This window comes from Pimephales promelas, chromosome 16, assembly GCF_988280905.1.
Source record: "Pimephales promelas chromosome 16, fPimPro1.hap1.1, whole genome shotgun sequence".
In the NCBI taxonomy this organism is placed as follows: domain Eukaryota; kingdom Metazoa; phylum Chordata; class Actinopteri; order Cypriniformes; family Leuciscidae; genus Pimephales; species Pimephales promelas.
In genome coordinates, this window is record NC_142784.1 from 29,168,308 (window position 1) to 29,180,656 (window position 12,349).

Consider the following 12,349-nt stretch of genomic DNA (forward strand, 5'->3'; position numbering starts at 1 on the left):
AATAGTCATTATTATTAAACAGTCATTATTATTATTATTATCATTATCAGTTATTATTATCAATAAATTCATATTATTGATTATGAGAGTCCAATCAGAGAGGGTCACTTAAAAAGTTAAATAAAAAGAGCTTTTATGCTTTCTGTTGTTTTTAAATACAAAACTAAATGTGGTTCTAAAATGAAAAACAGAAGCTAAATCCATTTGTTTTATTACTCGTTATTCATATTTATCATGACACAGTTCATTAGTTTAGAAAAAACAGCAGCCTTTCACAACAAACTGTTTCTGGTGAAGTGAAGAAACTGCGAAAGGTCTCTGCTCCCACCTCTAGACTGCAGCTGAAATATTTCTAAGTCCCAAGGGCCGCTGCATTCCTCGCTCTCACAGTTGTGCAATCTCTGAACAATCAGAGCCCCAACCCCCCTCTGAATATGTGCAGAGACCCTGTCCACAATGTTCTACAGTAGACAAACTTATAGCCTTAACAAGCTGAAACACAGAAAACAAGTGTGGTGATGTAACACAGAAATGAGCCTCCATTTTTAAAGATGTATCCAGAAAACATGGCAAGAAACCAGTAATGAGAAGTGAGTTCAGTTCAGACTGAACTCACACTGCATGGGTCCATTGTCCAGATGCTATTGTTTTTCATGTAACACACACACACACAAAGTAAATGTTAAAAGCCAAATATTTCTTTAAAAGTAATTGCTTTTGAAAACAGAAATGCAAAAAAAAAAAAAAAAACAAACATGAAAAATATGTTTTTTTTTATATATATATATATATATTTTTTTACTGCACTCCATCTGTCAGTCAATCTATGTTTACCAAATATATCTATGTGGTCTGATCTAGATGAACGATATCTTCTTGAATGTTCATCTTATCTCTATCAAAAACTGGTATTTAATGAGTACCATACTTATTCCAGAATATATCAAGAAAATGGGAAAGTCCTGTGGGGGTCCAGCCTGGATGTATAAAGACATATAGCCTAGCATTAAAAATAATAATAATTAAAAAAAAAAAAGAAATGTTTGAAATATGTCAAATATCAAAATGTGTGTAGTCCACAATAATAATAGGCCTACACACTTTTTTACAAGAAAATGTCTAGCTATTAATATAGGGTTCCCCTGGTTCTGTAAAGTTTGAACCACCCTCGATTAATGTTCATAAAAACTGTCATTAACATTATGTCACGCAATTATTTATTCACATGTGTCCAAGGCTCTGTTTAGTAACTAATCCCAACGCAAAAGTCCTACCAAACATCTTAAATTGTAGTCATGTGCCATCCTCGGGAGTTCAACCCTGGTGTACGATTGTTATTGTAGTTTAACATGCACATCCTCTTCACATCCATGTATGTTTACAGCCAACAGATAGAACTACATTGCCCATCATTCATAGCACCAACGGCCCTCTGCTCGCATCCTGTCCGGTGAAGATAGCGGGCGGCTACAGAACATAACCCAGACTGAAGCTGCTTTATCTCATTACCTTGATTAAAATTACTTAGGTCACCGTGAACGATAAATACAGAGCACAATGGTAAGTGCCGATGCCTATTTTTGCTTGTTTAAATCATTATTTTGAGTAGTTTGAGTGTCTGTTCTTTTCGGCTAACATGCTACTAACGTTATATATTCCGATTATAACAACACGACCAAGGTCATAAATCATATTATTTAGACATAATATATGGACTATAATATCCAAGAGACAAAAATAACCAGCCTTTCATTACTTTAATCCGAGTCAGAATAGAAATAACGCCGAATGAATGAAGCTAGATGCTCATGCCTATTTATTTGATTCAAACTCTGTATAATTAACTTGAAAATCATCTCATATAACTTACCCTTAAAGAAAATAATGCATAATACGTTTACAATGGTAGCTCATGCATCTTAAGCTATTAAAATTCTTAAATACCTGGTCATTATGCATACAAACATACGAACAAGCATTAGATGTCAGATTCCTGACTCATTCAGTTTTATTGAATGATACTGGATGATTTGTGAGATTAGGTCTAAACGTTTGTCCTGTTCTTCTTCTGTAGATCCGCTTCATCCTCATCCAGAATCGAGCAGGGAAGACCAGGCTGGCCAAGTGGTACATGCAGTTCGATGATGATGAGAAGCAGAAGCTGATTGAAGAGGTTCACGCCGTAGTGACAGTCCGTGATGCCAAACACACCAACTTTGTAGAGGTACAACTCTTACTTTTAACGTTTTTACACTAGCTGTGGTTCAGAGATGAGTTACTGGCCATTACATTTACATAATTAGTGTAATGTTGCAGAAAGAACTGTGATCTGATGATCCAAGGGTTTTCAGAATGACTTTGAGACAATATTTACTGTGAAAAGATCTGTAAAGTAAAATGTTTCTCTTCAGGTAGAAAGAATTTCTTTAATTTTGGATTTGGGTCACATTACAATATAAAGGCCAATTATTTGATTTAGAAAATGTCTTTATGATATCATGGTTACTAGGTTACATTTCTATATAGTTGCCTTTAGCTCCATCATAATTTTTAGGGGCATCAATGTTGAAATCATTACTCAAAAACTGTTTATATATTTTGGTCTTAGTTGTTATACATCGTTTTCCTCCACAGTTCAGAAACTTCAAGATCATTTACAGGCGGTACGCCGGCCTGTACTTCTGCATCTGTGTGGATGTGACAGACAATAACCTGGCTTACCTGGAAGCTATTCACAACTTTGTTGAGGTAAATCTTACTGATGCTAATTTCTATTAAACTTGTATATTGTATTGGTGGCTAAACGTGATGCATAGAAAAATTGGCATCTTCACTTTTTATTAAAACATTATAAAAAAGGTGTTAAAGCGTTTATAAGCATATAGCATAGGTATAGATATAGCATAGGTATAGATATAGCAAAGTCAACTGTTTTATTTGTGATAACACAATGAAACACGCCAAATTGTGCGGATATCATTTTTGGCCTGGCTGTCATGCAAAGACATTATGAACAATAAGAGAGAACCGACGAAATATTAATAACTGATTATGTTGTAGTCAATGTATGCTTTTTCCGTTGAGCTTTTTGGTTTTCGATGCATTGTAAAAATAAAACCTGTAGCTGTAGTTTGCCTTTTTTGCCAAACAATTTTGTCACAAAAGTTTAGTATTTTGTTTTTGCCTAGTATTTAAAATGTTTAATAAAATATAAAATATTTTCCTCATATTTTGATGGTTTAATCACACTTGTAGGGTCATTAAAGACATTTTGTATCCCACTAAATAAAATATAAAATTTTAAATAAATAATTGTTCAATTGAGCATCTAAATTATATAATCAGCACATTTTCTGAGCATTAAAATGATTATGCTAAACAGAATTCATAATTCATGACCCTTAAGAAATATTCAGGACAGCTAAAAAAAAAAATATTTCTGTTTATGTATATGCTTTGAAATGGATTTATGGGTAAACTATCCCTAAATCAGAAGTTTTGACCAAACAGCCACAGTTAATACAAGCAGAAAAATTAATTAAAATTTGCGTTAAAACTAATCAGGCATGATTTCCTCACAGTTTTTTTTTTTTTTACTAATTGGAAACCAGGTACAATCATTTTATCTAGCTATGTTCCCAAATACATCATAAACACAGAAGTGGTATTATTTTACAAAGATTTCAAAGCATTTAAAATGCTAGTGATGGTTTGAGTTTGGTATTTTTTGCAGTCGAAATTTACCGATATATCAGAAAATAATCTCACCATTCATATAATTGCAAGTAGTTGGTGACAAATAAATGGGCATGAAACTGAACGGTTTGCATTTAGGAAACATGCTAAGTTCACATACTTGTTTCTCTGAAAAACATGCTATACAGCCAGTTATTCTACTCTGAAATTTGCATTCTGTGTCGGAATGTCTGTTCTTGTTTTCGTCTGTGTGGTCCTGAAACTTTAAAAAGCACAATATACTGTACATCTATCTGTTAACCTCTACCGTAAACATTTCCAATCTAAAAACAATTTAATGTAGCACGTATTTAATTAGACTAAACACAAACGAGCTTTAGCGAGACCTCTCACCAGGTAAATGAAGGAGCACTGGAGCAGCACTTCTGTGGGTGTAATTTTCCATGTGTGCGAGACAAATGGAATGTGTCCGTGAGGGAAACCAGCGGCCAGGGGTTCAAGAACATTGTGACATGGAATTTCTAGGACTTCCTCCGACCCTCACTGTAAACAACTCCCCCAACACATCCCCACATCACTTCTGCCCAAACCAGCCCAATTTGCTGAATAACACTGGATTAAGAACAAACAAACGCCTGGGTCACCAACAGAAAAAAGTCAACAGCTACTCAGCCTTGGTTTTGCTGCTACTTATCGAGGTGAACGAGAGACTGCTGTGGTTAAGCCATTATCTGAAATCAATCAAATACCCCTCCCTTCATTGAAGTGAAGCAAAATAACGCAAAGATGGCGAATGGACGACTAGGAGGAAAAAGAAATAAACATGAGTTGTATAGACCTTATGCACCAGAGAAACGTGGGCACCGTCATCTTCAGAATATTGTCTTTGAACTTCCGGTTTCGCGGTCGCTCTGTATATTTCTATGGCATCGCTGTCGAGGAGTAATTAGCTGGTGAAGTCGATTTACTTATTGTAGAGTTAACAAACGTTATCCTGAGCATTGTAATGTTTATCATAAGCATTGTAAAGCAGATGTCTTAACAAATGTCGACCAGGAAATTTTTTACAAGCAGTTCATTCATACCTATGCAAGATCGCTGTCAAAATACAGACCGGAAGTCAAAAGACAACGAGCGCAACGCTGAAAAGGGGTCTATACAAGTACGAGTTGGTTATTAGTCGTCAGCAGCTCCAGACAAACAATGACCCTCAAAACTGTTCTGCTAGTACAGCTAACATTACAACAGTATATCTTTAATCTGTGTAACCGCAAAACCAATGTTACTCACGTATGGAGAAGAAACGACTCGACCTGTGCGTCCGTTTTTCCCGCTTCAGTCTCTCCAGCGCTGTAAAGTGTTTCTAATATTAACGCGTGTCCTAAAGCTCTTGCCTGATCATAACTCTTCTTTTCCCAGTGATATTTCTCTTTTGTAATGTCTCTCAGCCATCTCTCTTTCTACAGTCTTTCTTCAAATCTCCCCCTCTCTCTCTATCCTCCCCCATCATGAGTGGACACGCCCCCTACTGCTGATTGGCTACAAGTGTGTTGTGCTGCTCGGTCCTATCCAGTTTCCAGCGTTTCTCAGAAATCGCTTCCTGTATCCTGAGTAGATTTTGCCATGAATGGATTGGATCTGTGAACTGATCTGCATTTCTCTTCCTCCACAGGTTTTGAATGAGTATTTCCACAATGTGTGTGAATTAGACCTGGTCTTTAATTTCTACAAGGTAAGAATCTATAGTAACATTATAAATGTCTTCATTTTTGATCAAATTGAATGCATCCTTGATGAAAAGTATGAATTTATTTCAAAAACATTTGACTGACATGATACAGCAAGACTTGCCTTAACAAATCAGAGGCCTTATTGTTAAGGTAAACGCTTGGTTACATCTATCCACGGAGTGTTTCTTTAAGAGGACCATTTAGAGAAGCTTCACTGGCAGAAAAACAGCCCAAACAGTAAAAAAAAAAAACCCAGTGTGAGAAAAATATGTAATTAGCTCTCCATTTCAGCAGCAATGCAGCTCCATGGCAACAGTTATTTAATGCATAATTACAAGTGTCATACAATTAAGAACATCCACATCCATTCAGCACCAGTAGAAGTAATTATATAAAAAAAAGTTGCTTGGATAATTGCATTTGATTTCTGCTGAGCTAATTATCTGATGTATTTTTAATTCCACCTACTGCGTGAACGGTTTGACCCACACCAAAGGAACGCTCATGAGATTTTTTTTAAAGCCTGACATATGAAATAATAGTTAGAAATATCAGGAATGGAGCAATATGACTCAATTTTATGGTTCATATAGAATAATATAGGAAAACATGGTTAGTCAGTAGACGTAGGAGCAAACACACTGTGAGATGATCATGCTAAATTTCTGACACTGTCTTTGGTCGCAACACTGACAACAGTCATTCACTGTACAACAGAAATCGCCACGATTGGCCATCTTGAGTCTGGGACATGGGCATGAGAAGGGTTAGGGTTGGGTATCGAGAATCGATTGGAACCGAGACTAACTTTTCGTTTTTCCCGGACTCGTTCAAAAGTTAAAATTTCGATTCCTAGTTTCGATATTCACAGTCCGGCGAGCGGAAGAAGAAACCGCTGAACAACACCAACGAAGAAGCGTCTACCGGAAGTGTTGGCATAACCGCGCGAGTCGAACATGAGTAGCTTACGTCGGCGGTCCAAAGTGTGGCTTCACTTTTCTAAAAATAACGAAATCTCGGCAAAATGCAAAATTTGTGACAAAAGGAGTATTTTTACAGAAGGAGTATTTCCTTCAGAAAGGCCGTTGGTTAGCAAGGTTAGCTAAACTTTTTTGACCCTTCCTCTTAAAAGAATCGGAATCGAGAATCGCTAGGAACCGGAATCGAAACAAGGAATCGGAATCAGAATCGTTCAAATTCAAACGATACCCAACCCTAATTAGGGTTACTTTTTTTATTATTATTATTATTATTGACTAAATATTGCTGTTGTGTTTCAGGTCTATACGGTGGTGGACGAGATGTTTCTTGCAGGAGAGATACGAGAGACCAGCCAGACGAAGGTGCTGAAGCAGCTGCTCATGCTGCAGTCTCTGGAATAAAGACATCACTCATCGCCAAGCCATGTTATCTGTCTCACTCAGTCTTTTCTTCAAGTCTCACATCCCCGATGAAGGATGTGGCCATTCTGTTCTACACTTCTAACTTTTAAAGCAGCTATGCATTTGTAAAACCTCCCGGGTTATTGACCTAATTATTCTTTGGCATAGTCAGAATTGAATACTTCAGCAATTTTACAGCACAGTGGACCTCAGTGTGTCCGACTGGCAACCTCTCCAAGCCCGTTCATTAACACTAACACAAATAATCACGTTGGCCAAAAACTGCGTCGCTTCTATAATTGCAAGATCCACGGGCTGCACTACTAGCAATGGTAAAACTAGATTTTATCAAACAAACCCTCTCCAAACATTAATGAAATGTCCTGTGTATTAAGTCAAAATCTGTGAAGGTTGTTTGTATTGTGTACATATACATTATATATGCATCTATTTTAAGTGTAATTGTATGAACTTACCCATCATTCCAGGCATCTTAAGTCTTTGTAATTGCATTGAAGTCTTTTGGTTCTGTGGGAACCCGAGCCAGCGATTAGCGAACGAGGTTGAGTGGAAGAATGGAACTCTGGGGGAAATGACAAAAGATGGTCTACTTTTAAATTTCCCCTTTTGTGGCGCTGGTTCCCTCTCGCCAAGAGCTCTATGGCAACTGCTCAGCCTTGAAACGTCCCATTACAGTTGGAGAATCGTCTTTATTTTGTACCTGTGTTTTGTATTGTGTTTCTTTGATTGTCCCTCCTGCTTTAGTCCAAAGTATTCTAGATCTGCCGATTTGTCCCTGTGAGATTGCTGATAGTTGGTGTTACTCTCACGTGTGTGTTTCTGTCAGTGTAAATATCCATGAAGGTGAAATAAAGCAACTTAAATGACTTCAAATGTGTGTATTACTTACATGTAGTGAGTCGAGCGCCGATCAGAGCTTTTTTGCATGTACTATACTGCCATCTGTCGGGTACTGACGATTATGCAAATTTTTGAAGAGGTCATCGCTCATCACAGATAACAAAAATGGTGCATTTCTGCCTCAAGCGAACTGGCGTTCAGTTCTTGCATTAATATGTGCAGGTAATATAATACAATAAATGGTAAAGTTAACACAGTTATGAGCATTGGTCACTATAATCGAGGGCTGATTACCGCGTACTCGTCTCACATCTCCGTATGTTGGTAAAAAAGTGAGCTTGACGTGTTCAATCCTTCTGCTTGAGATGAAGGGCAGACAGCAAAAGGGCGGGATTCAATGGTAACACTTTACAATAAGGCCTCGTTAGTTAATGCATTAACTAACAATAACCATTATCTATTTCTTAACGTTAGCTAATAAAAGTAACTTTACAGCTGTTTATTGCAGGTCCATTAAATAATGAGAAGGTCCTCACTGCAGAACACGAAATCCAGGGGGAGGAGATGGATCCAGATACAACTCCGCCCCCTGGATCTCGTGCACTGCAATGAGGTGCTACTGGAAATGATCGGCATTTGTAACAGATGCAAATTTAGATTTTACGATTAATAAATGCTTTAGAAGTATTGTGCTAAGGAATGTTGTTAACTCATGTTGTCAATTGGAAGCATTTTGTGCAACCAAATTTAGTTTTAATGAGATGGAACCCTAATTATGTAGATACATTTATATAATTTATAAATATAATATATACTATAATTATAAAACCAGTAATAATGATTAATTTATATTAAATAATTTGTTAAAATAATGTATTTTGAATTATTAAATTATTTGCTTATTCCTTAATTTATCTTTTTTTTTTAATGTCTCCATAAAATACAAGTGGTTTGTGAGATTGATAAATTATAAAATGCCAATAATGTGTTGACTTTAAATGTTTCAACAATTAATACAGTTTAGTGTTTAATTTAGTTCTGTGTGATTTCTGTAATGGATTATTTGTACACAAGATCATCACATTATTTAATCATTTCCATTACTTAAAAGAGAAAATGAAGGCACCTAGGAATGGGAGGACTGTAATATATTAATATGTAATTGTCGAAATAATAATGGTAACATTTAAAAAAAAACAAGATAAATCAAGAATATAATAAAAGAATATTTGTGAAACAATTGATTATTTTATCTACTGATTTGTAATGTACAACAAAAAAAATCTCATTTAAATATGATAGAAATTATTCACTAATAAACATACTAATTTATTACATCAAATATTGGGGGTTTTTTTCAGCTTACTCTTAAACTTGATTAAAACTAGATGAAAAATGTTTCAAATGATTGCATAAAGCTGAATTTGTTATTTCAGATTTTATTTTAGTGATAAAGTACTATTACAAGCTGCTTAATTCATAACATTTTTATTAAAATGAAACAAAAATGAATAAAATGCTCCCATGATGGGAATCCCTAAAAGGTTTTATATAGTGCATGAAGCACCTGAAATAAACCTAGTGTCTATATAACCTTTTCTTCTAAGAGTGCACTCTTATGGCAATTTGTAACTATTTGGATTGATGGTAAATTCGTATGTATTTGTACAATCTTACCAGTTACTGACTGTTAGGTTAGTGGTGGTGCGAATCGCATTGTGAATTCAAATGAAATCACCGGATATGATTACATTTTCCTACAAGATCAGATTGGAAGCATTTTATTTCCCTATGAATGTCACTTTTTATGCATCGGTCACTTTAGAAATAGAGATAATTTGAACTTGAATTTGAATTTGAACTTACTCATTGTCACACACACCCACACAAAACAGAGACAATAGAAGAAAAAAATCTTACACAACATAAAAAAACAAGCTAACTTTAATTATAATCTTAATCTTTAAAACCAACAAGCAGCCCTCCCCCCAAACACTCCGATAGACAAATTCAATCTTATTTACAGCATACATGATCCAGATATACAGTATTTATGAATGAACAAATCACAAGTTTCTAAGCAACAACTGGTTATATGCAGTACTTTAAGAGCTACTATTCAAATGCACTCCATAATGATATTTGGTTACGAAATGCTACCAAATTTCAATACATAAGCCATCGAATATCATCCAAGTTGCATCACAATAGTGAAATTTTGTGGGCAAAAAAATATTTATTTTCAATAATGTAGCATGTGTGAAGCACAGCTTGACACTTGTTTTAAGCCAAACAGCTTTCTGTTGGTCAACATGCCGAATTCACATAATCGACTTGAACTCATCGTCAAATCTGCATGGGGAAATCTTTCCCCCTGATTAAAAAAAAAAAAAAAAAAAAAAAATTGTGTGGATTCCTGGATTTTGCTTGCAAAAAATTTGCTGAACACTAGTAAACACGACCACACCTTAACGAATACATTTGCATATGCTTGACAAATTTTCTCTGGCAAAATTCAATAATTTTAATAGGAATTTGCACAGTCTGGAACCTAACGAAAAGGTTTGCCACGCTACGAAATTTTGTTTCCGCCAAACAATTTAAAAGATAATTCTGACAAATTTGACTTTTTTTCCTTGCAATTTTACTTCTTTTCTCAGGACTGTGAGATATAAACTCGTATTTCTGTGAATAAAGATAGAATTGCATGTTTATATCTCGCAATTTTGACTATATAACTCGCGATTACAAGCTTCTATCACAACATTTTGAGAAAAAAAGTCAGAATTACGAGATTGTGAGATTAAAAAAAATCAGAATTACGAGATGTGAGAAGAAAAAAAGGTCAGAATTACGAGATGCGAGAAAAAAAGTCAGAATTACGAGATTTTGAGAAAAAAAGTCCGAATTACGAGATTGTGAGAAAAAAAGTCAGAATTACGAGATTGTGAGATTAAAAAGTCAGAATTACGAGATGTGAGAAAAAAAGTCAGAATTACGAGATTGTGAGGGAAAAAAAAGTCAGAATTACGAGATTGTGAGATTAAAAAGTCAGAATTACGAGATTGTGAGGAAAAAATCCGAATTACTAGATTGTGAGATTAAAAAGTCCGAATTATGAGATGTGAGAAGAAAAAAGTCAGAATTACGAGATGTGAGAAAAAAAGTCAGAATTGCGAGATTAAAAAGTCAGAATTACGAGATGTGAGAAAAAAAGTCAGAATTATGAGATGTGAGAAAAAAAGTCAGAATTGCGAGATTAAAAAGTTATGAGATTGTTAGAAAAAAATTAAGAATTACGAGATTGTGAGATTAAAAAATCTGAATTACGAGATATGAGACGAAAAAAAAAGTCAGAATTATGAGATGTGAGAAAAATTCACAATTACCTTTTTTTTTTTAATTCAGTGGCGGAAACAAGCTTCCATACCGTGCAGATTTTGATCGTTCAATTTGGTAAAAAAAAAAAGAGCCACAATGACCAACAAAGAGCTGCTTAATGGTACGGTTCATACGGTCACATTAGCTAAAATTTTGCAGTTAAAAATGTACGTGATCGATTTGAAAACGTTGCAAAATTCGCGCAGAAGTCGCTTTCAAAACAAGCCGGTCTCTGTTAGTCAATGCAGAAAGCTTGAACACGAGCAAAATCTGCGCGAGGAACTTTTTCACCCCTTCATGAAACTCCAGATCAGATTGTAATTGTGACTCAACACCATGTACTACATTTCAATGTGGGACCATACAAAGCATGCAAATTTCAAGGAAACAGTTTGGTACTCCCTAATATCGGCGCCATATTAAAATGAATATTCCGGGTTAAATAAATTGAGCTCAATGGACAGCATCAAATACTGTGTTCTGTGTTGATTATCAGAATATTATTGAGACTGAAAAAAACAACAAAAAAATCGGTGCATTCACTTTTTACAAACCGAATCGAATTTCTGTAACTCTTAACTTGTATCTGTGAATATTCCTTCAATTTGAGTCAATTTTGTTGAATATAAGTGGTTTAAAACATTTGGTACAAGTGGGGGAAAATAATGGACATAACAGATTAAGTGCATTTTAAAAAGCTTGGACAATTATGAGAGCGAGACGGCCATGATCAAATGTGGTGTGGTGTAGAACAATCATGTGGTTAGTCAGTTAAGGCTGTGTTTGTACTAAGAGATATGATGACTCACAGCTGTTGACTCTGAACTCTCCGCTGAAATGGGGTCGGACTAGTCTCAGTTGTTCTTTAGTAAGGAACGATCACTCCTCAAACAATATTCTCTCATTTAATATCATTAAATTACTATAAATTTTACAATTCTATAGGTACAGTATATAAACAGTCAAAAAAAGTGCACTTGCAGAGGGAAAAAGAAAGAAAAACAACACATCACATAGACGGTTCATAAAACACAGATCAAAACAGGTCTGTCTGTGGCGCATAATGATGATGTCACTGAGGGAACGGGGCACCGTGCCGGTCATCACCTCTAGATCTCCCTGTCATGGGTAACCAGGGCAAACAGCGAACCCAAAATATGTGCACTAGTTCAAGTGTAAGATGAATTATGTTCTTCCGTTCTAATAATATAGCTTTTTTTCGCTTATTACACGACTCGAACGCAAAAGCAAAAGGGATGAATCTCACAAAGAAATGCCTGGGAGCGGTTTCAGTCGAAA

General features: G+C 35.4%; 1 protein-coding gene across 1 annotated transcript; it reads left to right on the plus strand.

The window, feature by feature from the left end:
- The first annotated feature begins 1,419 nt into the window (after positions 1 to 1,419).
- On the plus strand, positions 1,420 to 7,195 carry ap2s1 (adaptor related protein complex 2 subunit sigma 1). The gene is made up of 5 exons (XM_039671084.2): positions 1,420 to 1,560; positions 2,075 to 2,224; positions 2,635 to 2,748; positions 5,369 to 5,428; positions 6,707 to 7,195. Exons 1-5 carry the CDS (start codon positions 1,558 to 1,560, stop codon positions 6,806 to 6,808), a joined length of 429 nt encoding a protein of 142 aa, XP_039527018.1. The 5' UTR covers positions 1,420 to 1,557; the 3' UTR covers positions 6,809 to 7,195.
- The last annotated feature ends 5,154 nt before the right edge of the window (positions 7,196 to 12,349 follow it).